This window comes from Fistularia commersonii, chromosome 24, assembly GCF_037954325.1.
Source record: "Fistularia commersonii isolate RoL2024-O1a breed Wild chromosome 24, RoL_Fcom_v1.0, whole genome shotgun sequence".
NCBI lineage: Eukaryota > Metazoa > Chordata > Actinopteri > Syngnathiformes > Fistulariidae > Fistularia > Fistularia commersonii.
This window is the reverse complement of record NC_141307.1, coordinates 6,343,278-6,362,244: the sequence shown is the minus strand read 5'-3', so window position 1 is coordinate 6,362,244 and position 18,967 is coordinate 6,343,278. Positions and strand designations below refer to the sequence as shown.

Sequence of the window (18,967 nt, the reverse complement as noted above, 5' to 3'; positions counted from 1 at the left end):
TGAGGGACTGACGCACCTTGGCTTGCATTTGATGCACAGGAAATGCACAAGTTCAGTGATTTGTACTTGATAACATTTTAAAAAAGATTGGAATCATACAGAAAATACAATTGTGAGTCAAATCAGTGGGAAAATGTTTATATTTTCTAGCGTTATCATTGTTTTTTCTTTTCATTTTGACAGGTGTCTCTGCCTCACCTGCCTCCCTGGCGTCACGGTCAGATTCAAACAAACAGGCAGCTTCTTCAGTTTCTTCCTGCTGTCCGAAGATATGCAGGAGCTTCTTGTCGACCCTAAATTGCCCAGATGTGAGAATGAGAGGGTGAATGGCTGTTTTTCTCAGCTGAAATTGGCTCTGTCAATTGGCAGAGCGCAGGCTAAGCGGTGTAGATACAAATGAATGAATGAACTGTCAATCAGATTCTCTAAAGCGGCACACGCAGGTGTTGCGCGCACTCATTTATTTCGAAAGATACTCGGTAGGCGCGTGGTGAGGCCACTTGCATCCATTCACTTTTGATCGTTCATTCAAAGAGCGCAGGCAGATTAAGCATTTCAAAGTATGAAACGGGCGAGGAGCAAAGAGATAAAAGCATCCAGAGAATGAAGGGATCATGAACGGGGATGAGCGGAGGGAGAAAGCGATGCAGATGGGAGGGCATGAAAGATCTCTGCCTCTGTTTCGCCTGGCTGTTAGCTCCCTGTCTTTGTGGGCTCTCTCCTGGGAAACGGAGGATATAACCCTCTAATGTCTGGCTGTTTCATATGAGGTCAAGTTCTGTTTGATCAGGGGTGACTGGGGATAAAAGCGGGGAAACCCGCAGAGAGAAGAAAGGGATGAGTGGCAGGAGATGGAGTTTGGGGAACTTCAGGGGGCGATTTTGACGAGGGTTTGAATTGGACACGCGAGGATTCCCCGCCGACTGCTGAGCCAGGGGAGGCGGGGCTTCAGGCGAACAGCTGTGATGGATGTTTCTTCATCACGTCCATCGTGCTTGAGCATCAGAAAACAAGTGTCAGCAGTATCCGTGCAGTGTGTCTGTGCGTGTGTGCAACACGGTAGACACGCATCATCGCTTATGAGGCCTCTCAGAGGGAGGCCTCTCAATCATACGCCTGATATTGATTACGGATCGTGTGATGTTTGCCTTTTTTTTTTAGAGAAAAAATACAAACTCTGGAAATTAACTGTAATGAGGAAGATCCTGCAAGCGCATTCCTCTGATGCTTGATCTCTTGCAGAGCTTCTGGATGTGTGACTGATTTTTTTAGCAGATCTTGCCTCTTTATGATGATGGTACCACCGGAAGTGATTGGCATTACTGAAATCGCTCGTCAAATTGGAATTTAATTTAATTTTCTATTTATTCGCTCTTGGTTTTTGCAGCTAATCTTGTCGATAATAATTTTACGCCGGGTGGGGTTTTTTTTCTGGCTGATTTTCAACCCATTGCTCATGCAGCTTGAAAGGTCGACCCGATAAAGATACAGAGAGCGCTGTAATAAGTGCTACTTTGAGATGCGTGTTTAAGAGATAGCGACAATTCGCTGTCTAAATCAGTATCTCTTGAGAAATTTAATTTTAGAAAATGTTTTAATTAGATATTGATTGCATAGACTCTGAGACGGAGCCATGTGTCCGTGCAGACTTGCGAGCCCGTCGATCAATAAGTACTCATCTGCCTCTTTTGTCCAAGAACCATCACACTAAACTCGCTCAGATTCAACCAAGGTGTGTTGTAAATATGACAATATGGATAAGTGAAATATCGGGACAATATACACGATGGATTTAGAAATTAAAATCAGACACCGTCATCGTGAGCGAATGAAAATGTTGGTGAAGATGAAGACGTTGGGGTCGCCGTCGGGGCCGAGAGGGATGGATAGGATCAGGATTGAGGACAGCACATGTTACATGTTCAGGAGATTAAGTCAGTCTGAGATGGTGCGGACATGGACCAAGGAGGGACGGTGGAGACTGCGGTAGATGGATGCTGAGGTCTGAGCTGCCAGGCAGGAGGTCTACGGGATTTACGGCCATAGTAAAAGAGGACAGGAAGTTAGTTAGTGTGAGAGAAGAAGGTGCGACAGAGGCAGATGATTGGCTGCGGTGACCCCTCAAGGGAGCAGTCCAGAGGAAAAAGGGATGAAATTGTCAAAAAGTGAAAAGAAATCACTATTATTTTACGTGTAATTCGTGCCACCTATCCTGCGGTCAGGGTCGAGGTGACAGTGGAGCACATCCAGAGAACCAGGAGGAACCGCCACAGACTCTGCAAGAACATGCAAACTCCACGCACACAATCACACGTTTGTCGGAATCACAATTTGAGATAAAATAAATGTTATTAATCCCCATCGGGGAAAGTCTTCTGTCGCAGCGGCGTTAGGGATATAGTATCAATAAATATGAATATAACTATAAAAAGAGAGACAATTTGCTATGTAAATAAACGAATCGCATGTATTTGTGAGATACTACTTTGATGCAGTGCTCGAATGTTACAAACATTGTGGAAGAACCGGGGGGAGTGCTCCTTTAATCGGGGGCGTGGCTCAACTACTACACCCCGCCTTTATGCATATTAGACAACTCTCCCCTGCCCGCGGATCATATAGTGCAGCAGTGTGCGGAGAAAGTGTCCACAGCCCGTGCAGCGGGACCGAGCGAGTTCCACTCATCGTCCCCACCTCCACACAACCGGAGCGACCGACCCACCCAGGGGGGGCGGCTCCCCGCCGGACTCCAGCCTCCGCGCGGCGGATCCATGAGGACTGCAGGCTCCTCCGCCTCCGACAGCAGGTACGAGTCGATGCGCTCGTTGTATTCACCGACACGTCTCCCGCGGGCGGAGGCGCCGCCGGCGGGCCAACTTTCCCCCCCGTTGCCCCTCCTGTCTCCAGTCGCGACTGAATTGTTTGATCCGGTTGAGGACTTGGACCGAGTTAACGGCGACTTCACCCGACGTTAACGGCCGCCCCCGCCTCCGTCTCCACCCCCTCCGCCGCCGTGCGTCATTTGCCAAACGAGCCGCTCGTCGGTGCGAATCAATCACGACCGAAAAGCAACACCGCCGCCGTTTTTTTTTTCTTGTTTTGTTTTTTTCTCCATTTTCCCGCTGCCGACCGTCCGCCCCTCCCCACCCCCACCCGTGTCACCGTACACTACTAAAAACAGCGTTATGTAATGAAACGCGGTTGCGAAACTTTTAACTTCCCGGCGGCGAGAAGGGGGTTTAAACTTTTTTTCCCCTCTTTTTCTTGCTTTCTTTTTCCCTCCTTCCCCCTCACCGGTTTCCGCCTCCGCCGGTCGGCACATCGTGTCCTGATCCAGGTACGTGCACGGCGAGTTAGATACACAACCCCCATTATTACGGCTCCGTCTTCTCAAAGTTGCATGCACGGTTCTGCACCGTAAATATCTGTATTCTGCACGGTGTCCAAATGCACAAACACACACCGGAGCCCAAAATGTTCCCAGCGCTCGGAGGTGTGTTGACGTTGCGCGTCCATGTGCCTCCGCAGACAGACGGAACCGGGAGTGACCCACCCCGCCGCCGCCGCTCGCAGAGCCCATGCCGGGCATCAGCTCCGCCGCCGCCGCGGCTCGTTATGAGCCCTGGGACATGGAGCACCTCGACCACTACCAGCACTATTTCTACGACGACCACGACCCGGACGAGGACTTCTTCAAGTCCACGGCGCCCAGCGAGGACATATGGAAGAAATTCGAGCTGGTGCCGACCCCGCCCCTCTCCCCGGTCCGGGCGGTGGAGGGCCCCGGCCGGGTCGGGCTGCTGCACCCGTCCCTCGGGGACAAGCTGGAGTGGGTGTCCCACTTCCTGGGCCAGGAGGACGAGCAGCAGCCGCAGGACGCGCCCTGCAAAGTGACCGCGGCCGGGGACTCCTTCGGGAACCTGAGCTCCATCATCATCCAGGACTGCATGTGGAGCTGCTTCTCCGCCGGCCAACAGCTGGAGAGGGTAGTAGGGGAGCGCCGTGCCTCCTGCCCCGGCCCGGGGCCCGGCGCCAAGGCTCCGGCCGGACCGGCCGCGCCGTCCCCGGGGCGGGACGCGCCGGGCCTGGCGGCGGACTGCGTGGACCCCGCGGCCGTGCTCACGTTCCCGATAACCGGCTGCAAGAGACAAGTGTCCTCCGGCTCGGAGTCTCACAGCGACTCTTCAGGTCAGTCCCAGGGCGTCCACGGCACACGCCCAGCGCCCGGGTCGCTTATTCCCGCAGCTTCCGTCCGCTGCAGAGCAGGGCTGCACTTCCACAGCAACTCCACAGCGCTCATTATTGGGAGTTTATGTAACCAGGAGAGGAAGAGGCGGGAAGGAGAACCACCCCCTTGTAGTTATTATGTCTGGCCTAAATGTCCCTCCCCCATGGCTGGAGACCTACTTTGCCCCCCCCCTCCCCGCTCCTCCACCCCCTCATTTCCACTCCCTGACCCCATATGATTGGGTCGGTATGCAGGCCTGCCATGTGACGCGGGCTGTGGATAATGCCGTGCGTGGAATGTCACAAAGGGGACTTGTTGCTGCATTCCTGCGCCCGGCGGGGCTGCCGGGCCAATTGTGTCAGTGGGCGGATTTGGTCGGAGCCGGCCGGGCCGAGAATAGAGCCCAGATTAGTTGTTTAGGAGGTCGCCGGGGCCCCACGCGTTTTCACTGCTTCGCACCCTTTCGGAGGCTAATATGTGTTCCAAGGCGAAAAAAGAGCAATCCGTGAGCCGTTAATAGGCCGTCTCCGGAGAGATTAATCCTGCGGCGCTACTCATGTGTCATCTTTTGTCAGGGAAATTATTAACACCCACCTTGTTCATTCAAGCCCCTTCCCCAATTTACTCCGTTATCCAAAAGGAGATTACGACTCTGCAAACAGTCCAATTCGCAGAGGTGCAATTACTTTAAAAGTCTTTCAACTTACAACAGCGTTGGGAAAAATCCCCCGAGAGTCTAGTCATTTGGTGGGAATCAGGTCGATGAGACCCCCGCTCACGGTCACCCCTCCCCACTCCCACTCCCATGCTATCAAATCGGGGAGCAAATGATTGCTAAAAAAACATGCAGCGTGCCATATTATCTAGCGTTTTTTTTTTTTTAAAAGGCGAGAGTCGCTGATTGATTGCAAGTGCCTCTTAACCCGTCTCTGCCCCTCATCCTCACTCCCACTACATGGATGAAGAGAGGGAACTTCCTCTCAGGGAGCTGACCTAATCCACAGATGATTCACAGTATCAACGTGTGTGTGTGTGTGTGTGTGTGTGTGTGTGTGTGTGTGTGTGTGTGTGTGTGTGTGTGTGTGTGTGTGTGTGTGTGTGTGTGTGTGCGCGCCCGTGAGCGTGCTCATATTTGCAGTTCCACTCACTTGCTTGTCTGTGGCTGCCATATTTGTAGTTTGTGGTTTTTTTAGGGGGGGATCACACGGGTCATCCTCTGTTCTGCTTTCAGACGATGAAGACGACGGGGACGAGGACGACGACAAAGACGAAGACGAGGAGGAGATTGATGTGGTCACGGTGGAGCACAAGCAGCAGGGCAAACCTCGGCGGGTGGTCACGGTGCGAGCGGACACCCTGGATCCTGGGATGAAACATTTCCACATCTCCATCCACCAACAGCAGCATAACTACGCCGCACCCTCCCCGGACACTCTTCCCCAGTCTGCAGAGCCGCCTCGGAAGAAGGGCCGCCAGGAGGCGCTCACCCCGACAGCCCAGTCGCACCAGAACTCTCATCACCACCAGCCTCGACCAGGTCACGCGCCTCTGAACCCGGACAGTAGAAGGTGTCATGTGGCCGGGCTCAGGTCCGAATCCCCGAACCTCAGCGCCTCCTCTCCTACCTCCTCGGCGTCGCCTTCATCTCCCCCTTGCTCGTCGTCGTCCTCGTCCCATCCCCAGAGCTCGCCCTCGAAGCCCCACTCCTCCTCCCACCTCTCCAGCCCGCAGTCGTCGGACTGCGAGGACACAGACAGACGCAAGGCCCACAACTTCCTGGAGCGTAAGCGACGGAACGACCTGCGCTCGCGGTTCCTGTCGTTGCGGGACGAGATCCCTGGATTAGCGGACTGCCCCAAAACGCCCAAGGTGGCCATCCTGATGCGAGCCACAGAGTACCTGCAGCAGCTGCACGGCAGCGAGAGGCAAAAGGCTCAGGAGAGAAAGCAGCTCATAGCCCGGCAGGTGCAGCTGCAGCAGAGGCTGGCGCTGCTGAAACGCTCCTGAGCGACTGGATCCTCACACCTGTAGAACCAGATAGGACTATATGAAGGACACTAATATTCACTTTGAGTTGTTCACGTTGGAATAGTGCGGGTGGATTTTTTTTTTTTTTTTTTTTCCTCCTCGTTTGTTTTCCCTCTTGATTTCTATTTTTGTGGTTTGCACATTTAGCTTCTGAGTGATAGACGAGGCCACGAGCCGGTCAGGACAGCAAGCTAGGATCTGATCTTTTTGGCATCTCACGGGCAGACGAACATGTCCTCGGCTACTCCGTAGGTCGTCGGACTCCTCGAACCTTCCCGCCCCCCTTTCGAAACAAAAATATCCGCTTGCTAACGGAGGGCCTTCTGTGAACGCCTTTCCAAATAATGAACAGCTACAGTGCGGTGAAACTGTTGCATGGTCCGCTCACGGCCCCTTGATGTATTTCCCGTAAACTTCCCCTCAAATTGCAAGTTCTAAATGGCTCCCTGCTCGGTCTGTTTCTGTCAGGTAAAGTTATTTTTCTGATTTTACGCCCCTCCTTGCCAAATGGGTCTTTAGTTCGTTGGCAATGAGCGACACCACAGCGGGAGCTCATGTCAAGCCCTCACTCCTTTGACTTTTTCCTCCATCATCTAGGATATTGGAGTCGTGCTCCCAGTACAAGCCCTGTTTTCGACGCGTCATTTGGATAAAATATGTTCAAACATTTGTTTTGAGATTTCCCTTTTTTATGTTTTTTCAAGGTGACGACGTTTAAAAAAGAAAAAAAAAAGAAAAAAAAAACATTTGCAGAGATGGAACTATATCTTTCTTGTGCCATGGAGACCAGCCAAAAAGTGAATGTCTGCTTCAATTTATTCACCAAATCGAATCATTATTATTATTATAATTATTGTTATTATTATGAGAATGGCTTCGATCCCGAGTGTTTGAGCGGCAAGGCCAACGTACGGAGGTTCAAACTGTATATTTCTATCATCTTGTTGAATTATTTTTGTTTTAAATTTGGTGTCATGCCTAGAGAAGCCTTCGGATGTGTGTAGACTCCTGTTGGACGCGGTGTATCAAAGCAACTTTTTGTGTACAGTCCCTTCCAAACCAAAAGCAGACTATACTCATCCTTGTTTTTTTCTTCAATCCTGCGCTCCCTGAACAGGGGTTTAGGCTTGCTGGCTTTTCAAAGATGACTCAAAGCTTCTATTTTTGTTAATAAAAATGATTATGAAAGAGAAATAAAACACTTACTGAACATTGATCACACTAGCCACTTTGTCACACAGTTTCTTTTGCAATGCCTTCTTGTTTTCTTTACCGTTGACGACTTTTCTCTCGTTTCTGGAATTTCCTTGTTTGTACAAGAGTTGACAAAAGTTTTATACTATATTTTCCTATCAAATTGTGTTTCTGTGTGACTTAATGACTGTTTTTGTTGTTGTTGCTGGCATAATGTCACTGGTGGATTATGTGCTGAAAATTGGCATATGTACACACACACACTCTCACACACACACACACACACGGTCCGTGAAAGCACCTCAAAGCTCCGGCATTCAATCCAATCACTCTGGCGCTATCTTAAAACCTGGCCAGGAGGGAGGTTGGAGGAGGGGTTAATAGGATCTGCTGATAAAATTCTGACTGCGCGTCGCCTTTAGCCAGGTTTGCGTCGCCGCGTTCTCGTTGCTCTCCAGCCCAGTGCTCCCTACTGTCTGTACGCCTCACAGAAGAACACTGTAGCCCTTGACTTGTACTGTAAACCGACTCAATCTGACAGAGTAGCATGCCCGGCCATTACCAGCAGCACTCAGGAAACTCCGGAAGAATATCTCGTCAGTTGGCCTTAAGCTGTGCTTGTGGAAAACCGCTGCCTGCTTTTTTAATTTTTGTCTTCTAAGCTGTATGTAAGCAACCTCAGAGGCCACGCTTGGAAACAGAAATCAGAGGGATCTTCAACTTTCCTCCTCAGAATTAGTCCTGGTTTAAAAACGTCTGCTAATAAATTCAGCCCCAACCACCAGTGACATTTTTCTTTTCTTCAAAATGCTGAATCAGCAGCATTGGGTTGTTCCATCTTTCTCTTTTTTTTTTTTTGTATTGTGTATTTGTTGCTGGTCTCTGCTGTTGGCGCACATGGTAGCAGTGGACGTCGCTTAAGTTAACTTTGGGAGTTCAACTACAGTGATTTTTTTTTTTTTGGAGCCTTGTCTCAGCACTTTGTTTTATTCTGTACCTCATAAGCCTCTATGTATGAAGAGCAAGTCAGAAAATTAATAAATTTCATGGTTTGACATCATAAATGACTTCCCGCGTTTGTCTTCATCACAATTCACAGACTCAAAATGATTCAATGAAACCTCCGGATCAATTTGTAAATATTTTCCCCTTTTTACATGACATTTTTATTGTTATTCATCCAGCATTCTGAATGGACTATCAATAAACCAATCAAAATAGATTACAAAGGGGGAATAGAAAGCATGAATCGTTGTAAGGCAGAGCCATGAAGATTGTTCTCACTCCCAGTTTCTATTAAATTCCATATATCTCATAACATCCGCTCTTTGATATCGGGTGCATCAGGTTTTGCTGTATTTAACCCGTTTTGCCAGAACAGATGCTGTTTGAAAATCCAGGCATCTTTTTTGATTTTTAAGCTCACTTTTTGCTCCTTTTAAAGATCTGAGGGCTCTTGTGGCTGACTCTCCTTGAATCACGAGTTAAATATCAGGCAGAAGATGAAAAAAAAAGCCCTCTCCAGGTTGAATCTGATGGATTCATATCCTATTCATTTTATAGTGACTTATTATTTTCCCAATTGCACCTGTATGAGTCAATTCAAATAGCTGTCTCCATCTGCCGCCATTTATTCTGAGCAGTCTCCAAGTCTACTCATTCTCGCCACCCTGCCATGGCAACAAGCATCTCAGTGCTTCATAGCTCCAACAGTTTCCATAGCAACAATAGCATTTTTTTTCTCGTCTTTTTCTCTTTAAAGGCTCCTCTTGGACAGAAAACACTATAAATCTGATGCGATTTCAAATGCAGCAACATGCAGTGATAAGGATTACTGACGCCTGATTGGCTGATTTATCTGAACAGGAAAAGCAGATTTAATCCGGTCGGCTGATTATGAAGCAGCAGGAACCGTCCTGAGGGTGTAATTTTAAACGAGATGACGGAAATTTTTAAAAACTATGACAAGTCTTTGGGCGTAAAAGGATTAAGATCCTCCCAGGCACGTCAATCATAGTTACCACGGTAACAGCTGCCCGTTGCCTGGTAACAACGCCCTCCTCGGCTGCCTGCGCTGAGCGCGCATGCGCAGCTCCGCCAAACGCTCAGCTCGGCACCAGCAATCATGGCGGCGTCCACTCGCAGCTTGCAGCGCGCCGTGAGCAGCGCCGTGGTCCCGTCTTTGGTCGTTATTCTGGGAGCCACCGGCACCGGAAAGTCCAAACTGGCGATCGAAATCGGAAAACGACTCCAGGGGGAAATAATCAGCGCCGATTCCATGCAGGTAGGATCCGTGTCAACACGAGGGGAGGGAGACCTTGACATGGCAGCCATCGCGCTCCAGCTGACAGCCAGACGAGTCAATATTCGAGGACCGAAGAACAAACAACAGTGCAAACTCAAAACAAACCCGTTCAGCGTGGTTAGCGCAGATAGCACTGGGATTTTTTTTCGAGTACTTTTTGCACAAAGAGCTGTATGTTAGCACGCCGGACGCATCTCCAGCCGGATAAGTCTCCTAAGTGTGTCCCGCTTTGTGCAGCCGAACAGAGGCGAAGGACGACGACAGACAGACAGACACAAACACACACACACACACACACACACTCTGTCTGCAGGCTTTCCGCCAAACACCTGCCCCCCCTGCTCGTGAGTGACCTTTAGCCGTTCGGAGAAGTTTGGTATATTTTTGGAGGTTATCAGCTGGGGAGAAATCTGCATGGAGGTGATATATATATGTATATATTTATGGATATATTCATCCAGATTTGACGCTTTGCACTGTCACACCGACCAATTGGCTCGGTTAGTGCCTTTGCATCCGTGCACAATAATGCACATTGTATGATTGCACTGTGTGTGTGAGATGTCTTGCAGTCTGTTGGATGTTGAGGCTCCCCGATCGCTTGCATGTGCAACCAAACTGGCCGATAAAGCGGATTCTGAGATTACACGATGGCATGGTTTCCCAAGACTCCCGATGTCAGCAGTTTCATGGGGAACTACTTTCTCCCTGCATGTAACTTACCATAACAAACTGCTGACAACAAAGTCTGTGGGTTTTATTGAGTAACCAGGCCTGCGTTGCCGTCCAGCCGAGTTTTATCGGCTCCAGAGGAAGCAGATTAGACTCATTGTACTTGAGAGGAATGCGACACGGCACCGTCTCAAAAATACGGTCGTGTATCGTCTCTTGATGCCATTCGGACGTAAACGAAAAGATGATTTCTTTATTTTGTTATTTTGTTATTTTGTGGTGAGTTCCCTGGGGGCTGCAGGTGTTGGTTATCATTATCCGTTTACAGCCAAATTCTTTATTAATTTAATTAATCTCTCTATAAAATGCACCCCCAGGTCAAATGTGATGTCCTCATGCATCCCCAACCCAAATACTTTCAAATTGCTGTCATCTAAAATAAAGAAAGCCAAAGGTATTTATATTTTCAGAGAAAATGCGGACCCTTTTAGGTTTGTCAGTCTGAAGAAAATAGTAGCAAATTCCTCACAAGCATCTTCTGCTGGATTTTTGATTTCTAAACATCAACTGCATGTCAAGGGATGTCCCCTGCTTCTTGATAGTTTCCAGGGCGTTTGGGCATTGTCCTCTAATTGGGAGGGGATCGGCCTCCGAATTGTTTGTGTCACAGATTCTGCTTGTGCAGAGCCGCCTCTGTATCTTTTTTCTTTTTCCTGCTCGTGAAGGAAAAATAAAGTACATTGACAATGTAGATGGTTTTAAAAACAGAAGCTTTTGACTGTTGGTCGGAAAAAAATATACATTTTTTTTTTTGACAGCAGGGTGATTTTAGAGCTTGACAGTGGACTATAAATGTCATATAATGTTTATAGTCATGCATCAAAATGAAGCTGATAGAAAAAAAGAAATGAATGTGTCATCGGTGCACAAATTTCTCTCAAAGAAAAGTACATTTTGAGCAATAGCAATGGCGCATGTTATAACGCAGACGTCACTGACACACAAATAATGACACACTGAGCGAAGGGGAAATCACAGTAAATAATTGAACAAGAAAAATCGCTGCCGAACAGAGAGCTGCCTTTGCAGGAGTGACATCAGCTGTGTCTGCAGCGCTCACAACTCCTCTCGCTGACGTGCAGGATGATTAGTTTGCTTCCGGCAAGCCGAGTTGCACTTTGTCGAGAAAATAAATCGTCACTGAATGAAATATTTACCAGTGTATTGTTTGGTAGACATCAATGAACCGCATGGGCGACATATGGATATGGAAGTAACTTTAATTGTGACATCATGAGAGTTGTCATACACTTTCAATTGAAATTCTAATATTTTTAAGACCTGCTCATTGTATTATGTAATAAAAAAACATATTTCTTTGTTTTATTTGTACTGCTTTTAAGTTGTTTTTTTCATCTACACTTGTTTTTTAGCTGATTTGCTGGTAAATTTGTACGCCCAAGTCAACAACAAAGGGTTGCATTGAACTGTGATACAAACGCGGGGAAGTTTCCCAAGACCCAACCTAAAACGTCCCAACTGGTTTAATTTAAGATTGATGATTTACAAAGTTGTTTAATTTAGACATTGCCCCTATGAACCAAACACAGAAAGCACAGTGTTAAAGAGTGCAGTGTTTAGATGAGACCTAGATTGAATGGGTCCAGTGTTGTTTTCATTCTGAAGTTACACTAATATTTCTTCAAACAGTAAATAACCATACACTGGATTATACAACAACTCCATGTCAGTGGTATATTAAGAGTTTCTGTACTGATGTAGCAGGATAGTGTGTGTGTGTGTGCGTGTGTGTGTGTGTGTGTGTGTGTGTGTGTGCAGGACTGCAGCAACACTGAAAACTCTCACGCTGGTGTTGCTGTGCTCTGCTTTCTCTCTGGCCCATCCTCCCTTTTTCCTTTTTTTCTTTTTTTCAATTCTCAAGCTCTGTTGCTACAGCAACCAGAGGGCGCACTCACAAAGAGACAGTTGGGTACCGTTTTGAGAACGGTTCATGCCAGACCAACGCTGAACACACACACACACACACACACACACACACACACACACACACACACACACACTCTCTCTCATACGTATGCTTGATTGTGAAAGTGATTTCCTGCTGGATTAAATGCCCGGCCGCGTTGCATCCACCGACACATCATCTTACCGCCGCTTCATCACCACCTCTCATTGCTGCCATTCAGTGTGCATTGTCCTTGAGAGAGTGTGTCCCAGCGGAGAGCCACTCCTCCAGCAGTCACCTGGTTCTGGGTAAACTGGGTTATGCTAATAACATTTCAGCCCAGAATATCCCACCAACCAACAGCTCCGGCGATGGAGGCAACCAGTGTCCTAGTTACAGCACGGCAGGCCAGGCCGTTTCCGCCACACTCCCTGGCCCTGTTGCTACCCTGCTGTCAGTGTGTGTGTGTGTGTGTGTGTGTGTGTGTGTGTGTGTGTTTGACAGTGAGAGAAAGCAAAAAAGACACCCAGACGTAGAGAGAGAGAGAGAGAGCGAGAGAAAGAGAGAGAGAGAAAGAGAGAGAGAGTGCTTATGTGAGAATGAGGCTGTGTGTCGGCTAGAGCCGGGACTGTGTTGTCTTTGGGATAGGAAACAGTCTGGTCTTGTTTGGGAGAAAGCAGCATTGTGCTGAGCTGGTGCATATTCAGCGCCGTGCTACGCCGGCCCAGCAGCTGATAGTGAATGGGCACGCTGTGGCCACTGGGAAGTGCCTATTGTCCCGTGTAGAATTGGTTCCCACACTCCCTAACACTTCTATTGTGCTGTCCTAACCCCCCTCCCGCCCCTGGCCCATGCACCCAACGCACAGTTCATTGGACATGCAGGGGGATATTATTCACTCATTAAATGAACATGCTATCTATGGCACACACACAAGCGCTTGGCTGTACTGTCAGTGAGTGAGGCACTGCCAACTAGTGTAAAACCACTGGTTCCCAAAGTGGGGTCCAGGGACCGTAGGGGGAGCGGGTTGTCCATATGAGAAAGTGGATGCGTGCATGAGCGGCTCTCGCTGCACCTTCCACTTCACCTGTGAAAGATCCAAGAGGCCTTAAAATAGCCCCTTATTCATCACGTAACAGTCACACTCGGATAGAACTGGGTCAGCGGTGGGCCGTAGCGAATGCCTCGCCAAATGAAAGCGTTCAAGTTTATATGTCTCGAGGTCGTGTTTTTCCACATTTCATTTCAAAATTTGTGGATTTGGAAAGAAAAAGAAAAAAAAGGCTCTCTTTATTGCGCGGTGGTCGGCTGGAGCCGGACTGCCTGCAGGACCAGCGGGACTGAACATTTTTCGACTGCATCGTAACAATAAGGATAATCACACCTGTTGAATCGCGCCGAAAAGCTCGATCTTGTTTTGATTGGCTCTGGATGACGATCGAATCGATATCAAAGTAGGAATTTGATCTGTTAATGGAGAGAGCGGTGACTTACAGACAGCTTGTTTTTATTATTACTGCCAATAAAGGTTTGGCTGCTGTAAACGTACTGGAGCGCCAAGCAGCAGCGATCCCCCATCATATATTTTTGCCCATCACGGATTTTTCTGTTTTTATTTTTTTAAATTTTTTTATTTAAACCTCAGAAACATACAACTTTTCCTTAAATGCAGAGTGTAACCATCCCTGAGTACTTTGAGGATCTAATGGTTGTCACATATTGTCCATCTCTGGTATTATGCAACGTTTTTACCCTGGAACCATTTCGGTGCACAGACGAGGGACGGGCTTCTGTCGTCAGCTTTTGCTCTCAGGTGTATCCCTTTTCAAAAAGGATAGAAAAAGGGAGGCGGCGGCTCCTTGTGCACAGACGCTTCTTAATTTTCCGATAATGGAGTTCCTCAAGAGTATCCCATTACGCTGCAGAGAGGATCTGGAATGAATAACTCGTCTCGGCTTTTTATTTATTCAAATTAAAGAATGAAATGAATGGAAAAACAACGGTCTGCCTTGATTTGATCCTCGGTAACAGAGGAGCGACTCCCCCGTCGTCGGCATCCGGGCTGCCTGAAAAGGTTCAAATCCACGCAGGTTCCACACAGATTGTCGCACATGAGCGGATTTCTCACGTGCCCGCGTACTCACCCGTTTAATGTGTTAACTAAAACATATTGTCACCGTGGAGTGGGTGGTTTTAATTTCGACGGGGCGTGGCAGTGTGTGTGTGTGTGTGTGTGTGTGTGTGTGGGCAGGGTTGCGGGTCATTGTGGTGAAGGACCTCTGGTGGTCCGAGAGGTTAGTTTTCCAGGTCACGCACAGGCATGCACCGGCTCTTGTGTGTGTCAGAGGGGTGCATTGGAGAGCGCTGACCCATTGCTTTATGCATTCGTGAATGGGAGTGCAGCGGAGTCCCTTTCAAAGGGGCGACATGAGCAGCGGAATCCTGACAAAGGGAGATAATTTGTCATTTTTTGCTCAATGTGAGAAACCAGCCTTAAGTGCTGGAAATATGTCACGTGTCACCCCGGCTCTTATAGTCCCATAAAAGTACGGCCGGCGTAGAGGCCGGTTTGCTCGTAAAAAGGATGTAAATTTACGCTCATGCAGCCGGGCTGGCCTTTTCCCCTCATATTGTGCTTATTACCATCCAGAGATGCTCACGCGCACCATTCGGTTATCCACGTATTAAACACATCCTACACTCAGAAAGCACGCAGCTGAGTATATCCCTCTAATACGCAAGCACTCAATCCTCCCCCATCTCTCTGTTCATCTCTCGCTCCCCCTCCCACGGTCTCTCTCTCTCCCTGTCTGCTGTGGCTGTGACCTGTCTGGGCTTTGACGAATCTGTTTGTATTGTAAGTCAGGATCTGTCGCCGCCCACATCCGATTTATGATGCATCTCTTCAAGTAATCTAAGCCCTGTGTAGGAGCCGGCCCAAAATAAGAGCTGTTTAACTCTTATTTTTATTGCGCGCCTGTGTATTTTGTGTGCGCGCGTGCATGTGTGCGCCAATCGGTGGGTGTGGTGGTGCGGCCGCCGCTACAGTAAAACAGCAAGGGAGTGGAGGATGGAGGAGGGAGATGTGGGAGGGGACGGGGGGAGGGAGGGGGACAACGCCATGAATGATTTATTAGTCTGGCATTACTGGGCCATTCCCCGCAGAGAGCGAGGTAGAGAAGAGGAGGATGTGGGGATTAAATGGCTGAAGGATGGAACCTTGAGGGAGAAGGAGAGAACGGGTGAAAGGAGGGAAAATAGGCATGTAATGCAGGTATGAGTGCGATAGAGAGGAAAGGACCTCACACATGGGGTTATGAAATATAGACCCAGGGTGGAGTTGTGGTTGTTGAAGAAGCCACGCCACAGTAACAGGGTCAAGGGTCAACCGCTCGCAACGCACTCCTCCTCAACGCGGAGACATGGCGGCGAGCGACGGCATGTGGCGACTTATGTCTCCGCGGTAGGGTGAAGACGCAGAACAGAACAAGCGAGGTCTTATGGGAAACAGGATTCTGGAAGAGGAGCGCTCTGCTCAAATGGTCCTCGGATACAAGGGGTGTTTGTTTCCTCTCCATGTCAAATCGCTTTTTTTTTTTTTTTCTTCAGGCAAATAGTGGATTTTGTCAGAATGCAGCTGAAGGGATTTTTCAAGAAGGAATCTGCAGCATCCATAGAGGGATGTCAGTGGGTGTTTATTGTTATTACCCCTTACAAAGTTTATTTAGTAGCAGAGGTGCTTGGTGCATGATCATCATTGCTGCAACTGTTCTCGCAGGGTGAAAAAATCTATTTTAGCTGGCAGTTTATTTGGAAAATGTGGGCGTGGTCAAGCTCAAGCCCGTAGAAGCGCGGAGGCTCCAGCTGAGGATGGGTGAAGAGCAGGGGATCTGCAGTATTTTGCAATCAAAGCAGCTTTTTTCCCCATCTGACCCTGAAAATGAAGGGAAGATGGAGTGTAGAGGTTTGCTCCTGGTTGTGCTAAATTTTAAAGAATCACAGTTTGCTGCATATACAAGATGATAGAACTACAAAAGGTTATATCACTATAACTCGCAGGGCTAAAACAAAAAAACAGCAGCAGTTTGGAGACTTGAATCGTCGCTTGAACGTATATTTGACTGTGTTTCATTTCTTGCCAGGTACACAAGCTGGGGAGAAGCAGATCACTCTGTTTTTACACAGTTAAAGTCATAAGTTCTTGTTTGTTTGTCTTTTTTTTTAATTTGTAATTGTGTAGTTTACTCTCAGGACTAGCCAGGTGCAGGAGGTCGATAGAAGCACTAGAATTACGTCACTTGCATGACGAAGTACTGCCTTGATCTCCAAAACAAAATCAAAAATGTAATCTTATTTTTTTTTCCAAAGCAATAGGGAGGGGAGCGCACCCAACCTCTGGGTCAGGCTTTGTCTTAGCAGGGCGTGTGTTGGCTGTGGATGTTTCTCTTTCTTACATACCGGCCTTCAGCGGGATCATCAACAATCAGAAGGCGGGATGATTTTCTGTTACGAATTAAAAAACATAATAGCAAATGTTTTCACGTTACTCTGTCTGTTTCTCAAGTTGCGTCCCCTGCTGTTTCCCAGCGTCGCTGCTCAGATTTTCACAAGATCATGCATTCATTCAATATCCGCCACCTATCCTGCGGTCCAGGTGATGGGGATGCCGTTCACCAATCGGACGATCATTCACCCCGCCATTGGCAGGCGAAGCCCACGCAGAAAGGCCCCTTGAAACAGGGGCGCAGGAGAAGAACCATCTATGCTAGACAGAAGGCCAGCAGGCCAGCATTCTTCTGAACAAGGTGTCTCTTTTCGCTTCTTAATACTCTGAACCTTCTCTTCTTCCTAGCAAATTCCACACAGGGTTTTTAAAACGTTTCCTCGGTTGTTCGTCGAGAGTTTGAAACCCGGCCCCGAACTTCCCGGAGTCAAATCCGTGTCAGCTGACGCCGGCTCACTGCGGACGTCGCCTGTGATTTCAAAGAAATCCGACGTGACATGAAAGCGTTTTGTAATATTATTATACATATATATATATATATATATATATATATATATATATATATATATTTTTTTTTGTTTTTGTTTTTGCAACGTGTCCTGATAGCAGCGCCACAAGGTGCTACTTCCTGTCACGTTGACCGAAAAACCGTCAGACCGCATCATCGGTGTAACAAGCCGTGAACGGTACTTTATCCCCCTTCGTTGCTGCCCGGCTTCCTACCGACATTGCTTTATTTCTCAATGACTGTTTGTCCGCGCTGCCTCTCTCTCTTTCCTTCTTTTTCTTTTTTATATCCCTCGCCCTTCCCTGTCTTCTCACCATGCCCCCCGTCTTATTTATGCGGCAGAGGAACAGCTGTCTCGTGCGGGACGCAAGGTTGGCCGGGCGGGCTGGCTGCAGGCGCTGCGGAGCTCAAACACTGAGCTCATTGTCTCACGCGCGCGCGCACACACATACACACACACATTCCTCTTCACTTCACACACAGAGGCCACCCTATCTCATCCATTCACATCCATTATAATGGCGAGGTGGTGGCGAGCAGCTTGGCTCCCATTGAGATATCACTGCCTTCCTGCATCTTTGAAATTGGAGGATCTGAGGTGACTAATTCAGTCTTTGAATATCCTTTTCCATCATAATTTACGCCTCGTCCAGTTTTCTGTCCTTCGTCATCATCCATGCGAAAAAAAAAAAAAGACCGGTCGAAATGAATCAGCTCCCTGACCGGACTCACTCAGACTGACGGCGGACCCCCGGCTCCCCTCGGTGATTGGCTCTGGAGACGCGGGGCCAGGAAATGTGCATAAATCTGATAAATGTTGGCATTTCCTCAATGGCACGTTAATAGAGAATGGGCTCAGTGTCCAGTGCGTTGTGGGTCTGACGGTGCCCCAGGCCACGGAGCAACATCTTCCTCAACAGTCATCTGTTTTTTTGCGCTCCCTCCCTTTCTCCCTTCCTCCCCCTGCAACTTATATCTCATTTCTTCTCTTCATGCCTGCTGTTTTAAATTTGATTTTTTTTTTCTATAATTTGCTGGTCACAGTTACTAAGCCTGGTTTTCATCCTTGATTCTTTGCCAAATTGTAGCAAATTGTTCACATTTCCAGCACACTACACTTTTTTTTTTTGTCTTTTTCAGCGGACGGTTTTAAGAGATTTGGATGTATTGCAATATTCGGGTGTGGAAAACCATGAGTTATCACAAAAACACGGTTTGTTCATTTGCGGGTTTCCAATATTTAGGTTGCCATTTGCGGATTTCAAGCATGTGTTTTTCTTCTCTATAGATTAGTGATGAGCAAATGCATTCTCTAACAAAAAGAAACAAACCAAAAAAATAAAATGGTCGCGGCAGATGAAGTCACGGCATGGAAAAAGCAAAAATCCACGTCAAGTCAAAGTAAGACGATGTTTGATTGGCATGTTGGGGAAAGTGGGGTCATTCTGGACGTTTTACCTCAACCCTAAACCCCTTTAAAACTGTCCGTGTGTGTGTGTGTGTGTGTGTGTGTGTGTGTGTGTGTGTGTGTGTGTGTGTGTGTGTGTGTGTGTGTGTGT

At 48.0% G+C, this 18,967-nt stretch overlaps 2 protein-coding genes across 3 annotated transcripts in view; both read left to right on the top strand.

Moving 5' to 3' along the window:
* Positions 1–2,642: 2,642 nt before the first annotated feature.
* myclb (MYCL proto-oncogene, bHLH transcription factor b) lies at positions 2,643–6,998 on the top strand. 2 transcript variants are annotated; one of them, XM_086171500.1, is made up of 3 exons: positions 2,643–2,806; positions 3,529–4,188; positions 5,460–6,998. In XM_086171500.1, the coding sequence occupies exons 2-3, from the start codon at positions 3,579–3,581 to the stop codon at positions 6,233–6,235; spliced, it is 1,386 nt and encodes a 461-aa protein (XP_086027626.1). In that variant the 5' UTR covers positions 2,643–2,806; positions 3,529–3,578; the 3' UTR covers positions 6,236–6,998. The 2 variants fall into 2 exon arrangements, with proteins under 2 accessions (XP_086027626.1, XP_086027627.1); XM_086171501.1 differs by lacking the exon at positions 2,643–2,806 and adding an exon at positions 3,021–3,337.
* Positions 6,999–9,422: 2,424 nt separating this feature from the next.
* The window catches only part of trit1 (tRNA isopentenyltransferase 1), a 35,233-nt gene continuing 25,688 nt past the window's right edge, over positions 9,423–18,967 (top strand). Inside the window, exon 1 of the mRNA XM_086171499.1 lies at positions 9,423–9,734. Within this exon, the coding sequence (XP_086027625.1) occupies positions 9,576–9,734 (159 nt within the window). The 5' untranslated portion in view covers positions 9,423–9,575. The remainder of the gene's footprint in view (positions 9,735–18,967) is intronic.

Coding starts and splice junctions, on each gene's coding strand:
- myclb (XM_086171500.1), top strand. CDS start 3,579: ATGCCGGGCATCAGCTCCGCCGCCGCCGCGGCTCGTTATGAGCCCTGG. Junction 4,189..5,459: donor GTCTCACAGCGACTCTTCAG/GTCAGTCCCAGG, acceptor TTCTGCTTTCAG/ACGATGAAGACGACGGGGAC.